Here is an 18,490-nt window from a genome sequence, read left to right on the forward strand (position 1 = left end):
AAATTATGGCTACAAACATTCACAAATAAGGAGTTAATGAAGAATTGCTTTCCACAAATACCTGTGAGTTCCTTTTCTGATTCAAATGTAAAGATAGGTAAAGTTAAAGGTTCCCCTTGACATTTAGTCCAGTCATGTCCAACTCTAGGGCGCAGTGCTTATCTCTCTTTCCAAGCCATAGAGCCAGTGTTTGTCTGAAGACAGTTTCCGTGGTCACGTGGCCAGCGCAACTAGACATGGAACACTGTTACCTTCCCACTGAAATGGTACCTATTTATCTACTCGCATTTACATGCTTTCAAACTGCTAGGTTGGCAGGAGCTGGGACAAGTGACGGGAACTCACTCCGTCGTGTGGATTTGATCTTACGACTGCTGGTCTTCTGACCCTGCAACACAGAGTCTTCTGCGGTTTAACCTGCAGCGCCACCACATCCCACAAATTATAAAGATAGCAGTGTACAAAACATTACAGCTTGGAGTAAAACTCAGTTGTGCCTACAGCATAACAGTATGACAGATAGGCCATGACCAATCATGACACAGTGATTTCAGTGGGCCTGCTAAGTCTGGACCCAACATTATATGTTTTCAGAGTTGCCAGGTGTGCAATATCCCATTCCCTGAGGCTTCATGGTCAAAACAAGTCATTTTGTATGGTAGTCCCTTGTGACATCACACAGGCAGGTCCAGCAAGAGCTGAACGGGTGGGATTGTTTTTGCATGCTTTGACCTGCTGCCACCAGGGCTTGTACAATAAGAAGGTGCTTGAGTCAAACACTGATATTCCCCTACCTTCCTTGCCCCAAGTGACACAATATGCCTAAGATCATGTGGGAAAAGGTGAGGAGTTAGAGGGAGGACTAAAATACATGTGCTTAAGTCCATCATGCCATTTGGAGCAACATACACACAAATATCTTCACAGAGAGCCCATGTGCATCATTGGCAACTGCAGATTGGTAGAAATGGGTGCCTAGACTTTAAAGCCAGTTCACACAGAGGAATGATGTTATCTCTTTCTCCAGTGCTGCTTGTCCAGAGATCTGGCTATCCACCTGGAGAGATGGGAAAGCATGGTAATTCCCTCAGACTTCAGCCTGGCAATTCTGTATCTGCTTATTTTTAATTTAACTATTTGAATAAAAACTTAACCAATCTTTCATTTGTTTCAGTTTATTAAAAAATCTCTTTCATTTTTTAAAGTAAAAGAATTTCATCATGTTTACTTCAAAAAGGAGCCTCAGAAGATATATTGTCGACAGAAAATCTAGGTTTGTATAAATATGTTTGAGGATCTTTAATCAGGAGAGGTATGAATGGGTGTGTTAAATCATATATATGTAGACTATAGATCATGTATCTTTCCATGTAAAAATAATACTTGTTTCTGAATGAACTATGGAATGATGCTTACCATAAATAAAATACAGTAAAATAAACAAACAAACAGAATTTTACAGAAATACTTTGTAAAGAATACATAGCCTAAGCTTGTGAAATGCTTCCAAAATATAGTTTCAATCCTATGCACATTTATTTGGCTGGAGAATTTCAAGTAGATGTATATAAGATTTGTTGTCAGAGTATTATATTATATTGGCCTATTGATTTTCAGTAGGATTAAAGCATGACTAACATGCTTTACATGAATACATGGCTAACTTTGTTTGGATCTGACTCATCGAAAGCCTCCAGCCAAGTATTTTCTGTTGATTTTAAATCATTTTGAAATAGAACTCTCAGTGTAAAGTTTATCTTCCTTTAGCCACTAGGTAATACTCAAAATTTGGATTCAACTGACCTCTTAACTCAGCACACCATCTAAATAAACCTCTAGCTTCACCTTTTGCTTATCATAAGGAACAGCTCTGAGTTGCAGACCAGCCTTTACATTAGGGAGCAGCCATTACTGTTTTTTGATCCAAAATTCTTTACTAGGCATAAGCTGTTACCTACTACACCTAGCAGTGAATAACATATTCAGTCTACAAATCTCTTTTTTGGGACTGAGGCTGCATAGTAGACTCCATGGCTATAACATCTGGTCTGATGGTTGGACATTTCTGTTTCTTTCCCTATCACCTGTTTTTGTACTGCCTAGTATGATGATGAATGCTTGAAGAATAATTTAAATAAATAAATAAATAAATTAAGAGCTTAGAAGTTTGCACATTTCTGTGGCATTTTAGTTACAGTTCTGTTAAAGGTACTGCCTGATTCTTTGGAGGGATTGGTTAGAACCATTAGTGTACTGTTAGCTATTCCAAGGACTTGTGGTGGAGCAATCTGAATGTTCAGTAAATCTGTATGTCCAGTATATACACATCTTTCTCTAGCCCTTGGATTCCACAGTGTATTAAATAAAACCATAAATAACAAAACCACTTGCAAAATAACAGACCTTGGTGACCTCGATCACACAGCAGTTAGACATTTTTATTACATATCATATAGGTAATTAAATTTTAAGGGAAATATTATTTGACAGGATGACTAAAATCAATGCACTGGTTTGGGTTACGGGGTAGTGGGCAGTTTTGTTTATCAGTGTAGCCTTCTGTAAGATACACTGAATCTTTCCTGATGTCTTACTTGAAATTAAGAGGTGTGAAGTACTTGTGCCTAAGCATTATGTAGTAAAGTGCTTCTCTGCCGTCAGTTTGCTTGCTGCCTCATCATGAACTGATTTAAGGGGTGAACCTTGCTGTACAGAAGGGTGACGAAGAATAAATAGTCATATTGGTTGTTTTTGCACCATGCGGGACTTTTATGATGCTTTATTTGATTGATGAGAGGCTGGTACAGTATACTTGGCATATCTGCAATGTGTTTTAGTTCATGGACTACATTCTTACTTATAAGGCATGTTCCCTCATTCCAAGATTCAACCTTGATCTCATTTACATTTCTTTCCCTGACAATCCAGTGCAGATGCCTCCAAATGCCCTCTCAGTTGCTGCAAATTCAAGCCATTTCTGTACTAGCAGGTTTCAATTTAACTTCATTGTACATTCCCTGCCTATGTGCCCAAAGAGTGTCATATCCATGCAGCAGACGAGACCTTTTGTGACAAATTCTCATACTATTACATCTGTCACCAGCAATGCAAACATAGAGATCACAGTAGTTATTGCTAGCTATTACTCGAAAATGAGTGCTGGGTTACAATTTTGAAATAAAATGCACACTGTTGCAAGTCTGCAACACATTCTTCTTTGCCTGGTATCAAGAACCAGATTACAGCTGTTCTGACTACAAATACTTTAATAGAAATATACAAGTGACAGAGATAAAAGGGAAAATACATTTACAAGACAAAGGTTAGTCTAGCAATATTTATACTGTAGCATACAGACCTAACCCTATATCAGCATCAACAAGTAGCTGAGAAAAGTAAAAATAACAGTTTACTTGCTCAAAATCCTTGCTTGAAATCTTCATTTTAAACACTATTTCCCCCTTTTTGACACATATCTGAGAGCATACTAACTGGTAGAAATGACTAGAAAGGAAAAAATGACATTTTTAGATAACAGTTCTTCAAAAAACTGAGAGAAGCGCCTCCTTAAAGATCTTTTAAAAACAGATGGAGTTGGGTGTTATCAGCACACTGGTGGTACCAGACCACAAAATTCTGGACAGCTACTTTCAGGTTTTTCATGTATATGTGAAATAGTACGGGGAATCATGGAACCCCGAGACACCGCACAGGCTAAAAGTCAAGGTGTTGAAAAGGAGCTCCCCAGCACCACTACCTTTGGTTGCAGAGAACATAATCAATCTGATTTTGGTATTGCCCATCTGGTGAAGTCCATGTGAAGAGTCACCTCTTGTGTTGTTGGAAAAAAAGTGTTTGTGATGACCAGCTTGTTCTCTTGACAAGACTCTATTAGCTTTTGCCCTGCTTTGTTTTGAACTCCAAGGCCAAACGTCCCTGTTGTTCCTTTTATCTCTTGACTCCCTGCTTTAGCACTCCAATCCCCTATAATGACAAGAACATTTTTCTTTGGTGTCAACTCTAGAAGGTGTTGCAAGTCTTCATAAAATTGGTCAATTTCAGTCTTCTCAGTATTGGTGTTTGGTGCATCATCTTGGATTATTGTGATGTTGAAAGGTCTGTCTTAGATCTGTATAGAAATGATTCTCTCATTTTTAAGATTATATCCCATTACAGATTTTCCCATTCTTTTGTTGACTGTGAGGGCTACTCCATTCCTTCTACGGGCTTCTTGCCCACAATATTAGATATGATAATCATCTGAATTGAATTCGCCCATTCCTCTCCATTTTAGTTCACTGACACCCAGGATGTCAATGTTTATTCTTGCCATCTCCTGTGTGACCACATCCAGCTTACCAAGGTTCATAGATCGTATTAAAACAAATTCCCTGGCAAATGAGACAGAGAAGGAAAGAAGGAATATTCTTCTCTGATATCGTTACTTCAACAAAATGGAATCTCATACAGATGGCTAACACCAGAAGGTTTATTCTTTAGGATTGATACACAGAGATACAACATAACATCTCCGATGAAAGCAAGAAACTTCATGGAAAAAAATGAGAAAAATCTGAAAATACAGGGTGAAAGAAAGAAGGAGAGGAAACCAGAAGAAAGATCCCAAGAGAAACCAATGCAATTATCACAATCAGAATCAGATACAGTTAGGAGAACATGAAGTAGCCGAGTCAAGATGTACCAGAAGCATGACAAGGAAAAAACAGAAAGGTAATAATCTACAACAAGATGTCTAGAAAACAAATGAAGATTTTTTTTCAGTCAACATAAATGGTTTAAACTCGCCTCACAAATGGAAAAGGACTTTTCTACAATTGCAGAAACAGAAATCTGACATTATTTGTATTCAAGAAACCCATATGAAAAGAGCAGACTTGAAGCTGCTAGAACAGCCAAAGTTAGGAAAATTATTTGCAGCTTCGGATGGAAGTAAAAAGAAGAAAGACGTGGCTATGTATATCAAAAATTAATTAGAACCTAAACTGATTTTCGCCTCAGACAATGGAAGGATAGTAATGGTGGAAATTCAAAGAGAATCAAAGAAATTGCTAATCGTTAGTATCTACACACCAAATGGAAATCAAGAAATTTTTTCAAACAATTGCAACTAGAACTGATAAATAAAGACTATGATTACTACTGTGTGATAGGAGACTTCAGTGCTTTGAATTGGGCCCTACAGGCAAATGGCTACTCAAAAAATGAAATCACGAGAGCCATCAAACCAAGAAAACAACACCGAACTGAAGAAGAAAAACAGCCACCCACAAATAAAGTATTTCTGCCATACATCAACGGGGTCACGGACCGCATGGGGAAACTTTTGAAAAAACACAACCTACAAACAGTATTCAAGCCCACCACAAAAATATAACAAATGTTACGGTCAGCAAAGGACAGAAGGGACCCCCTCACCACTGCAGGAGTATACCGGATACCTTGCAGTTGTGGCCAGGTATATATTGGAACCACAAAATGAAGCATCCACACCAGAATCAAAGAACAAGAGAGACACTGCAGACTAAAACAACCAGAAAAATCTGCAGTAGCTGAACATGCCCTAAACAAACTGGACATGAAATTCTATTTCAAAATACTGAAATGCTGGACAACACCAGCAATCATTACGTCAGATTGCACAGGGAAGCCATTGAAATCCACAAGCACCAGCAGAACTTCAACAAAAAAAGGAAACTGTGAAGCTCAACAAAACTTGGCTCCCAGCTCTCAAAAATACAGCGTGCAAAAGGTCAACGAACTCCACCCAGCCACAAGGACAGGGAATTACTACACACAAAAGACCAGCTAATGACACCCATTAACCAAAGTGACAGATAATCTCTTCTCCTTAGCACAACAATACACCCACAACAAGACACACTAATCACCCATCTACAGAAAAAAGACAAAAGCCTATCTCACAGCCATAAATACTGCATTCCCTAGCCAACTACACCAGAGCACAGAGTGCTGTCATCTGAAGATGCTGGCCACAGAGATTGGCGAAAAGATTTATTGAAAAAGGACTGTGAGCTAAGGTCTAAAGAAGAGTTAGAAACACAGAATATATACATAGACTGGTGGTTCAGAGCACAACTAGAATCCAGATATAGCAAAGAAAAAATAGAGGGTTTCTGTTCAGAACAAACGACATTTGATAAAGCTTTACTAGGCTCAAAAGATAAAATAATTAAGAAAATGTGTGATCATTTGTTAGAAATTAACATGCAAGATGAAATGGTTAAAGAATATATGATTAAGTGGGCACAAAATATAGGACATAATTTTGATATTGATTGGTGATTGCAAATATGGCAAAATAATATAAAGCTCACAAAATCAGTTAACTTTAAAGAGAACATATATAAGATGTTTTACAGATGGCATATGACTCCTGAAAATGTGTCAAATATGTATGCAGATGTATCAAATGTCCGTTGGAAATGTGAAACACATATGGGAAGCTACTATCATATGTGATGGACTTGTAGAGTAGCGAAACAATATTGGATAGAAGTACATACAGTACTGTGTTACAGCAAATATTGCTTTGTAAGGTTCCATTAATCCCAGAACTGTTTTTATTGAGTATGATACCAGATAATATAGATAAAGCAAAGAAATGCATAGTTATATATATAGTTACCGCAGCTAGAATTCTTTGCGCTAAAAATTGGAAATGTCAGCTGGTACCGAAACAAGAAGATCTTACGAAGATGATAGAGGAAGTGGCAGAAATGGACATCTTATGAAAAGTGATGAAGAACTATCCATTACAGAAAGCAACAAAAAGATGGGACTTATTCCAGAACTGGTTAGAGTCATCAGATAGTGCTTGAATAACATAGATCTAAATGTGAACTAAAATATGGAAGGCAGAAAATAGTAGAATAGTAGAGTTTGAATCTTGATACTGCAATATGAATAGAATGGATGTTAGAATATTTTTGTTTCTCCTCCCCCCAACCCAAATCCTTTTTTCTTTCCCTTTTACCTTATGTATCCCACACCCCAACCCAAGTTATCCTAATAATAATAATAATAATAATAATAATAATAATAATAATAATAATAATAATAATAATAATAATAATAATAATAATAATAATTAAAAGGACAGAGAAGGAGGGAGCTAAACTTTGCTTCCTGACAGTTTCAACTATGTGCATATCCTTATTACACAGTAAAGTCTTTAAAGTGCTAAAGAATAGATACAAACAAGAACTTGTAAAGGTTTTTTGGACTGTAACTCCCAGAATCCCCTAGCCAGCAAGGCTAGTGACACTGCTGGTTAAGGAATCCTGGAAGTAGTAAAAAATAACTTTTCCAAGTTCTGGTACAAGTAGTGTTGTTAATAATCAGGTTGTTCAGATTTACCCAGCTGAGAGCAATGACTGAACTTTGTTACAGAGGATTAACATCATATTAAAAGAATTTCTCTTTGTATTTGAAATCGTAAAAATTTCCCTTCCACTTTGTGGAAGAGTACACTGTGTGTTTTAGCTAAATTACCAGTAGACATCATGTGCATTTAATATACATGTGATTTTTTTTATTAGTTCTTTCTGAGACAGAAATTATACTGAAAGATTTGGACCAATTTCTTATGCATGTTGCAGACTCCTCCAAGTCATCTTTCAAGTCATTTGTGGATGGAAAAGACAACAATGGAAGGGATGAGGTATTAATTATTCAGATACACACTTTTAAAATACAGTACCAGTAGTAATAATCATAATAAACTTCAATAGAATTGTTATTTATCATTAAGAAACATAATTAAAAGTGTTTCTTAAAATGCATTTTAAAAAACTATCCCTATAGCCTTACGGGGATATACATTTGGAAATCATAACAGTGTTTGAAGAATAAAATTACTAAATATATGTGCATTTCAAAACCTAAATGTACACAAAGCTGCAGCTACTGACAACCTCATTTTGTACTTGTCACAAACGTGCACACACACAGGCAAATTAGCCACCATTTCAATACACATCTATCAAGCCATGTTCTTTATTCAGCACTGGGATCAAGGGAATTTACAGCTGTTTCTTGATAACCTCAGCCTCAGGTCTCCTCTTTTGGCTATGTTTGGTTGGCATATTTATCTAAGTTACTTAGTCTTGAGTGTGTTTATACTGATTTTTTAAAGGACCTGTCTTTCTTCTAATTCCAGTCACTGAAACAAATTTCTATTTCAAGCCTCTGCTTTTTCTTCTATTCCCTCAGATCTGTTCTGACCCCTGGCTTCTGCTTTTATCCACCAGTGCTCCCTTCTCTCAGAGCCTTGGATCTTAAGCTAGCCACTAGGTCTCTCAAATCCTGAGGTAAAAACAGGATTTTTTTTCTTCAGAGTTGTTCCCTATCTTAGTCCCCCAGATTTGGGTTCAGAAACCCCACCACTAAGCTTTTCCCAAAAGCTCTAGTGGGTAACCTACTTCTTCACCACAGACCTCTGTCTAAAAGGTACCCTTGACTTAAAAAAAATCACTTTAAACTCAGGCTTTAGTGGATTGCTTCATATCCCACCGCTGGACACCAATTGTGACATTTGCCTCTTTGTCGCCCCTGTTTGTCTCCCCAAAACAGAGAGCTCATGAAGGCACACCAAAAAAAAAACACCTTTTCAAATGCTGCCACCAGTTGATTTCTTTATCAACTTTCTTTATCAATTTCTTTATAATCGCTGTCTTTTGAATAAAACAGATTTATTGATTACAGAAGTTTCTACAGTAATTCATACTTACTTCAGGTTCTACAAGTTACTATTCTATTTAAATCTCTCTCTCTCTCTCTCTCTCTCTCTCTCTCTCTCAACTCTACTGTAAACTAAACTCCTTCTCTTTGGCTCCACCTTTTAACATCTCTAGTGGACCCACATCTCAAACACATCAGCATAAAACATGAATAATGCATGACTTATTTAACATAATAAGGGTGAATGCCACAACAGCATTCTGGGATTTTTAAATTTCTTCTTCCCTAGGAACGGAGGAAGCATGTAGTATAGAATTATTAATTACAATATAATCTCTAAACATTTTCCAAACATGCTATAGCATAAATCTGAAATATCCTACTTATTTGTTTATATAACATTCTACCAAATTTGACCTAGCATATGCATTAAACTATCTGCAATCCATGCTGACTGTTCCCAGGTATGCATAGACATTGCAATGTTATATCCCAGGTTGCAAAATGGAATCATGTTCCTAGCATAAAATTAAACCACTGAATTATCTTTTGAAATTTGCTTTCTTTGAAAGCCATTCCCACAAAGTAATGTGGCAACTTTTCAGTATAGATCTGCAATTAGATTTGTGTATTAATTGCATTTATGTATCTCTTTCTTGCAAAGCTCCCTCTCTTCCTCCTGTTTCATTGTGCCCCAAAATTGTATCCAATTTTGGTAAATGCCTTTAGCTGTGCAGCAGAAACGTAGGGATAGATACAGCAGAATAGCTTCAGATTCTCCAGATTAGTCCACCCCTTTTTCTTCCCAGTTGGCACCTACACTCTCAAGAACTTACACTGAGACGTTAGTAAGAGAAAAAACAAGAGATTTCATTACTTACAGTTGAACAGATAACAGCAGGCTAAAAACATGACTGCTTTAAGCAACAGGCCTCAACAGGTTGCAGGCTGCCAACAGACAACTCTTTGAATCAGAGTCAGAAGGTAACTATTGGTTACTGCTGGGTGGATTGACAGTCACCCTAGCGCAGAAATATCCCTCCTAGCCACACCTGGAAGGAAGCATGCAAGGTTGCAAAAACTCCAACAATGTTCCCTTCAGTTATTGGTCTATTAAAAATAACCTGTTCATGACAAGAAAACTAGTGTGGTATAGTGGATAGAGTGACAGACTAGGACTCAGGAGGCCTGGGTTTGAATTCCTGCTTAGCCATAGAAACTCACTGGAGGAGTAAAACTGGTAAAGCTACACCTTAAGGTGTAGCTTTACCAGTTTTACTCCTCCAGTGAAATATGAGAACACACTTTAGGTGAATATGTCTTTGGTTGCCCACTTTGGAGAGTTCTGCATGGATTCTACCACAAAAGATGACACTGAGGGAATAAAGTGACCCATTGTACTGCACGAAGGTTAAGTCTCAGATTTCACTGGGCCTGCTTTAAGCATGACTTAAGTTCTAGAAAGTAGTTTAACATTCTTATTTGTTAAAAGACACATCTACCTGATCATTTGCATACTGTGATCTAAAAGCACTTCTGCATTCACATGGGCCACATACATTATTCTTCCTTTGCTAGTGGATTAAGTGAAGTTCTTTTATTGCAAAATTGTGTTTCATAGATTCATAATATGAATATTTCTCTTCTAGGTAGCTAAGTGCTGCATGGCATTTACTGAAAAAAGACCAATGGAAATCAACACTCTAGAGGACAGTATTATAATTGATGGGAAAGCTTTCAAGGCTGAAGAGTGCATTGAGAACATAACAGACAGATTTAAGGAAATAGATTCTTTAATGGCTGAATTCCAAGACAGCTTGTAGCACTGATAAAAGTGAACCTATTGTACTATTTACAGCTTTTGAGTACATCTCTTTCTCACTTACAGCAAGAGATCCTTAACAGCAATCCGACAAGATTGTTAGTTTGAAGTTTAACTTATTTTCACAGACTATTTTTTTGTTATCAATAAAAACTGATACCAAGTTTCGTTTGTGTTCTGATTTAAAAATAGGATTTAACAACAAGATTATGCACTTTCAGACATTTCGTCCTGATCAGTACATATTTTTGCCTGGTTTAAGCAAATTTACATTTCTTTAAAAAGCAGAATAAAAATAAAAAGCAATTGTAGTTGGCTATAAAGAGATGTTAACCACTTCTTTAACTTCAGAGGATTTTGAAGAAAGTTAATTACAATTCTTTTAGAGCAATTTTAAAAAATACTATACAAATTCAATTTAACAGCTTTAAGTATATGATTTTCTCAAGTATGAACCATTTGTCTCACCTGTACAAACCTAACTAGCCTGAACTCAATCATGGAGGATGAATACTTTTGTCTAAAAGGGATGGCGGGTGTGTTTGTGTCTTTAGTTTTCCTAAATTGCTACCACCAGTAAAATCATCTTTGTGGCAGTGACTTTGGGAAATCAATGATTTGTGCTGTGCCTCCCAATGGCTTCCCCCAAGGAAAGGGATTTCAACCTATGGATATTTTCTTCATACTCCCCAGAATAACAGAAACATCGTCTCTTCACCATCACCAGAATGCTTAGGATGAGAAATAAATTATTAATATATTTAGCTTAATTTAACATATATTTTTCTCTGATAGAAGTATTGTTATTATGCTCCACTGACCTAGTCCAGTGACTTACAGAATGAGGTGTGTTTATGTGGGTGGTGTTTTTGTGATATAAAGCGGTTGGAGCATGATGTTCAGGATTGTCCCTATGTTCTTCCCCTGATTCTCCTCTATTTTTTTAATATATGGGATTCATACTATATCACCTTATCACTAGAACTGATATATTAGTTTAGTGCTAGATCCCCTCCAGATGAGACTTTTTTAAAAAAAATCAACAAAACAAAAGCAATCCATACAAAATAAAAGATGTTCCTGTGATATGGGGTATTTCTGTACATGTTAAAAAGAATTTTGGAACATTCCACCTCTTCTGAAACACTGTACAATTCTTTCAAAACCAAGCAGCTTGAACCATGAAATGACCAGCAAAGGCTTTACCACAGGAAGGAAGGAAAGAAGGAAGGAGCGGGGTGTTGGTGTTGGTGTTGGCTGAAATGTGAATCACATAAAGTGTGAACACTGGACTCCCAAATCAATTCACAGCCTGTGTATATCACCAACTGCAAATTTAGCCATAATAGAGGCTGCAAATCAGAACAGAGTGATTCAGCTTGCCAGTGTAGTTGCAGCCATAGCGGCTCTATTCTCATTGGAGCTATCAATTAGACTTAACTCCACTTGTTTGCTTTCATTCCCTTCCTATCTTATCCATGCTGAATAGAGTTACTGCTGTACTCCCTCTCTCGTGCTGCTGTTCTTGTTGCAGATATGCAAAGGGAAGCATCACAATTATTCTGCCTTTTTTTTTTTGACTGGGTAAGACAGGCCAAACTGTCAGCTATTCTTTTTATTATGGCAACCCATCTATGTCTGTAGGATTTCCATTATGTAAACATCCACTTAATACTTCTGCTGTGAATTTAGAAATATAACAATGAGAAAACGCTAAATTAGCTAGCAAAGATATGGTCTTATCTTAGTTAGGTTTTGTCCATAGACCTTTCCCCTTTTTTAAAATTTGGCTGCCCTTGGAAAATGTCTACTGGGACTCTACACCCTCTGAGCAGTATTTCTTGAAGGTAAATGAAATCCAAGTGAATATCATAAGTTATCCTATGAAGAATGACTAAAAGAACTAGGTATGCTTATCTTAACAAAGAGAAAACCAAGGGGAGACATGATAGCAGTCTTCCAGTATCTGAAGGGTTGCCACAGGGAAGAGGGCATCAATTTAGTCTCCATTGTGCATGAGGGTAGGGCAAGAACCAATGGGTGGAAACTTGTCAGAGGGAAATCCAACCTGGAAATAAGGAGGAATTTCCTGACAGTAAGAACCATTAGGGAATGGAACAGCTTGCCTCCCAATGTTGTGGGTGTCCCGTCGCTGGAGGTTTTCAAGAAAGAATTGGACAGCCATCTGTCTGGGCTGGTATGAGGTCTCCTGCCTTGGGTAGGGGCTTGGACAAGAAGACCTCCAAGGTCCCTTCCAACCCTAGGACGATTCTATGATCATCAGTTTATTGCTGGTTAAAGGGAACTTATAGAACAGTATTTCACAACCTAGTGCCTTCATATGTGTTTGACAAGAAGTCTCATTATCCACATAGTTTCAGTTTAACACATGTGGAGTGTATGAGATTATAAACAGTGATGCTGAAGACTTCATGTTTCATTCCATTTCATTTTATTATAGTATCCTTGTGAAGACAAAGATGAATGGAGATTACTTTAGTCATCCCTTTCTGACAGTCTTTATTTCATAAATAAACCATTTGTTTACAAAATAGCTGGCAGACTACAAGGCTATTCGTATTAATCTCTGTTTGATGGACTTAAATAAAAATTGCATAAAATGCTTGCTTCTCTTTCGCTATCTTTTAAAAGGGTTGGATCCAGTTTAATAGTTCAGTAGTATTAAGAAAATCTTTAATTATTTGTTAGAAATTAAAATGTAAGACGAGATGGTTAAAGAATATATGATTAAGTGGGCACAAAATATAGGCCATAATATTGATATTGATCAATGGTAGCAAATATGGCAAAATAATATAAAGCTTACAAAATCGGCTAATTTTAAGGAGAACATATGCAAGATGTTTTACAGATGGCATATGACTCCGGAAAAATTGTCAAAGATTTATACAGATGTGTCAAATATTTGCTGGGAATGTGAAGCACATGATGGAAGTTTTATAATATGCGGCGGACTTGCAGAGTAGCGAAACAATATTGGATAGGAGTGCATACTTTGTTGCAAGTTCCACTAACTCCAGAACTGTTTCTATTGAATATGATACCAGATAACATAGATAAGGTAAAAAGTGCTTAGTTATATATATAGTCACTGCAGCCAGAATTCTTTATGCCAGAAATTGGAAAAGTCTGGTGATACCGAAACAAGAGGAACTTACTGAGAAGATACGGGAAGCGGCAGAAATGGACATTCTAGCAGAAGTGTTGAAAGACTCTCCAATACAAAAGGCAACTGAACAATTGGATTTATTTTATAAATGGTTAGAGTCACCAGATAGTGCTTGAATAACATAGATCAAAACTAGAATGTAAATGTGAATTAAAATCTGGAAGGCAGCGAATAGTAAAAAAGCGGAAAGTTTGAATTTTGATATTGCAATATGAATAGACTGGATGTCAGTATATTTTGTGTTTCTCCTCTCTCCCTCTTTTTCTTCCCTTACCTTCTGTATCCCATACCCTATCCCAAGATATTAAATAATAAAAAATAGTTCATAATTTAATTAATTATAGATTATTTCTGTATCATTTGTCACTATTGGTATTCACTAGAAGTAACATCTTCCTTGAAACATTTTGCCTGGTTTTGTTTTTTTATTGTGTCAATTTTCATAAACTGCTGGGTTCATTCATTCATTCATGCATGCATTTTTTCAACTTTTATACTGCCTGATTAGTGCAAGGCACTACTCTGAGCAGTTAAAAAGCAAAAATTATAAAGGTAAAACAATAAACAACATGGAACAAACCCATCAAGAGCATCAAATAATAGTAAGCACATTGTTTTAATAAAATTGGGTGAAACCTTAGTTATGATTACCCTGTATTTATTGGTTTCCCTCTTAAATCCAGAATATTGCACAAATGAAAATGGGCGCATTGAAAAAGCCAACAGAGAAACCTAGCAGTTTGCCCATTTTTCAGATATAGGAAAGCTATAAGAAATGTTGACCTAAACTGAATTGTTAGTCCCAACTACAATACATCACCTGAATCAATGGGACAGCATCTGCATAAATCCCAACTGTGGGAACCTAGCTCTGGCATCAGGAGGCAGCTGGTGTAGCAAGTTGGAGAATAGGTGGATGGGGAAAGGTCAGCAGCATCACTTCTGGGCCTTGAACTCTCCTCTCCTATGAAAACCAGAATCATGCTTTCTTAAGGCTTTCAGAGGTAGGATTGTTCATGCCTAACTTTCCAGCTTTTGGGTGATGGCAGAGAATTAGTTCCATGGTCTAGAAAAACTTGTTTGGGCTGCATGTTCCTTGTCCCTGATGTGCACAGGTAATATTATCCCGCATCCTCCAATCTGGCATCCTACAGATGTGTAGAACTAGTGTTCACCATTCCTAGTCAGCATAGTCAATTCCCATGCTGAAGATGATGACAGCTGTTGTTCAATGCATGGGAAAAGCAGTAGGTTGGAGGAAACGACATTATACCAGTTATCTCCCTTAAGCTCTCAATTAGACCTCAGGATTTGACCTTCATTTCCTGGACATTTGATAGTGGCTTAAATACAAGGAAAAGTTTAGATTTCAGGATTTCAAGGGCTACTTTGGGATCCTTTCTTTCTTTCTGGCAGCCGGGAGATCTTGAACTACTGTACTCCCTGTCTAGTGCTGCTGTTCTGAAAAGACCTTGTCTTGCACCATTAGAGAAAAATCTCCAAAGAAGTACTGAATTAGCCTCCAAATGTAGCATCTGAGAAATCTTTCAACATCCCTATGAATATATACACTTAGTTAAGCTAGAATGTGCCTCACTAGTAAACTGAAGGCACTGTCAACTTGATTTCACAGAACCTGTAAGAGAGAATTTTTGGAAACAGTATAAACTGGCTTTGTTATGTGAGAAATCAATAAGGTACAGAGCCACTTGAATCTGCGAGTAATCCCAAATACTTTGCTCCAACAGAGCAGAGATTTCTTTCACAGTACCGAGCCTTGAACTGCAGCTGGATGCTGTAATTTACAATAATGCAATTTCTCCCTTTCTCCTAGAAGTTCTTGTGTATTAGGTGAATAAAGACAAGTGCACCACATCTAGCCATTGCAGAATTGTTCAAGTGTTTCATTAAACATCTGTAATGTTTCTTTTTTTCTAGGACAAAAAGACGTTTCTATTATGTGCAAGTGGATAATGGATGTATAACACTCAATTTGGTGCTCATAAACAAGAGGGGGAAACCGAGACTCAACAGCATGAGGTTTTCACAATGCTTAATTCTGACTGAGTCACAGCATAGGCCCTGAATATCCGTGGGTTCATGTGGGATGAGTTTTGGAGGTCACCTAGTCCAACCCTCTTTACGGTGCGGAGTCTGAAGTGCAGAATGCTGGTATTGCACCCCAAAGAGATGGTTACCTAACATCTACTTAAAATGAGCCTATCCACCCCCAAAGTAGACTGTTCCACTGCCAAGCAGCTCTTAGAAGGCTTGTCCTAAGGTTCAGCTGAAATCTACGTACTTCCCTGGAATTTAAATATATTTGCTCTAGTTCTGTGCCTATGCAGCAACATCTACGTGAACAGACCTTCAGATCTGGAAAACAGCTAACATTTTTCTTTTTACAGTTACTTCAGTTCTTTCTCACTGACCTTGGTTTTTCAGACTCCTCACAATCCTTTGGATGTGTTCTAGTTTGCCAGTGTCTGGAAATGTAATGACAAGAAATGGATACAATATAATATAATATACTGTAATATAATTGATTGATACTATGGTGTAAAGAAAATCATCTCACACTTAACATCAAAAAAACTAAAGAACTCATAATTGATTTTAGGAGGAAGAGAAATGTACATTTACCACTGTACATAAACGGTGAGGAAGTGGAGAGAGTTGGTAGTTTTAAATTTCTGGGTACTTACATCTCAGAGGACCTCTCATGGACTATAAATGCCAACATGCTAATAAAGAAGGCACAGAAGAGGCTGTATTTCCTGAGAATGCTCGGGAAGTTAAATTTATCACAGCATTTACTTCTGTCCTACTACCGTAGCACCATTGAGAGTGTCCTAACTTATGGCATTCTGGCATGGTTTGGGAGTAGCTCTGTAGCGGACAAAAAAGCTCTACAGAGAACCATTAAAATTGCCCAGAATATCATCGGGCTCCAGCTACCAACCCTGGATGACATCTTCACATCCCGCTGTCTGAGGAAGTCACACAGCATCCTGAGAGACTCTTCCCATCCTGCTTATAACTTTTTTGAACTGTTACCGTCTGGCAGAAGATATAGAACAATTAAGACTCGGACCACACGTTTTCTAAATAGTTTTTATCCTAGAGCTATAATTGCAATTAATAATGAGCTTAAAGACCACCAGTAGTGAATAATTAGTTGGACTGTGTTACTTGGCCTGAGGTGTACATGTTTGTATTTTTAGTGGGGGACTTCTAGTGGGTGGGGAGTGTTTGGGGAATGTTATGTGTGTGCATGTGTCTGGTCTCTGGGTGTCTGTGAATTTCGTTGTATGGTATACTGTGTATATACTTACAATGACAATAAATTATATTATTATTATTATTATTATTATTATTATTATTATTATTATTATTATTATTATTATTATTATTATTATTATTATTATTATTATTATTATTATTATTATTATTATTATTATTATTATTATTATTATTATTATTATTATTATATCATATCATATCATATCATATCATATCATATCATATCATATCATATCATATAATTGCCTTGAATTTTTTAAAAAATAGCTGATGCACCTCACTGCTGAGTCATGTTCAACTTATGCCATAAAACATTTAGTTCCTTTTCCATCTACCCTGCCACTGTTTAATTTCATCTTTTTGGCTTTACCTAGTTTTCTTGACTGCCAAGACCTGTTTAAATCTTGTATCTTCTGGCAACTGAAGGTTCATTCTCCCAGGCTTTTCATGTTTGATAGGTGTGCTCACCTACAAATACCACACACATATTTTTGTTAAATATGTGGCCAGTCCTTGGGACCAAGCAGCTCCAGAGTGGCTGTTCTAAATTCACTCAGGTGAAGGCTTCCATGATTGAAGAGTTGCCCACAAAGGAGCTGTAGCGTTCACCCCTTGGTATGCAAAATAAGTCACATATTATTCATGTACTATGCTGATGTGGTGGAGAGGCGGAGCCAAAAGAGCCTTGTGGCACAGTGGTTAAACCACTGTACTGCAGCCAAAACTGTGCTCATGACCTGGGGTTCAATCCCAGGTAGCTGGCTCAAGGTTGACTCAGCCTTCTATTCTTCCAAGGTTGGTAAAATGAGTACCCAGTTCGCTGGGTAGGCAATGTGTAGCCTGCATAATTCACTTGTAAACCACCCAGAGAGTGCTTGAAGCGCTATGGGGTGGTATATAAACAGCACGCTTTGCTCGCTTTGATAGAGATATTAAAAGGCGGAGCCTGAGAGGAGGAGTCAATCAGAGTGAGAGTGAGTTAGTCAGAGTCAGAGAGTCAGAGAGAGAGAGACAGAGAGAGAGAGAGAGTCAGAAGAGATAGAGATAGAGTTAGAGACTGGTTAAGATAGAGAAGGTGGAAATTATATGGCAAGAGAATAGTATGTATATCTGAAGAACTGTGATTAATAAATTGGCTTCAATTTAATAAATAAATTTTGTTTGCATTCACAATACAAGTGTCCTGACAAACGTCATTTATATTGTGGATTGAGGTAATCCACTGGTGGCAGCGAGAGGAAAATGCGACGTGAGCCTTTGTGAGGGCCAAACACGCAGGTGACACAAAGGTGAATGCTATTCTTTCGGCATCTAAATTCTGCTCCACCATTCGAAGCTAGTGCATCTGGCCCTACAGCCCTTCACACACTGAATCAAGAAGTGGGACGTGTTGCTTATGAACAAGTGAACTGCATATCCTCTTTTATACTACTGATGTCATGACTGAAGAGAGA

At 37.3% G+C, this 18,490-nt stretch overlaps 1 protein-coding gene across 2 annotated transcripts in view; it reads left to right on the plus strand.

Moving 5' to 3' along the window:
- ZCWPW2 (zinc finger CW-type and PWWP domain containing 2) overlaps positions 1-15,962 on the plus strand; it is a 54,982-nt gene extending 39,020 nt beyond the window's left edge. For both annotated transcript variants that reach the window (XM_078377322.1, XM_073003435.2), the window contains 3 exons: positions 1,206-1,273; positions 7,581-7,702; positions 10,371-15,962. In XM_078377322.1, the coding sequence (XP_078233448.1) occupies positions 1,206-1,273; positions 7,581-7,702; positions 10,371-10,544 (364 nt within the window). In that variant the 3' untranslated portion in view covers positions 10,545-15,962. The remainder of the gene's footprint in view (positions 1-1,205; positions 1,274-7,580; positions 7,703-10,370) is intronic.
- Positions 15,963-18,490: the final 2,528 nt, after the last annotated feature.

Source organism: Pogona vitticeps, chromosome 6 (assembly GCF_051106095.1).
Source record: "Pogona vitticeps strain Pit_001003342236 chromosome 6, PviZW2.1, whole genome shotgun sequence".
Lineage (NCBI taxonomy): Eukaryota > Metazoa > Chordata > Lepidosauria > Squamata > Agamidae > Pogona > Pogona vitticeps.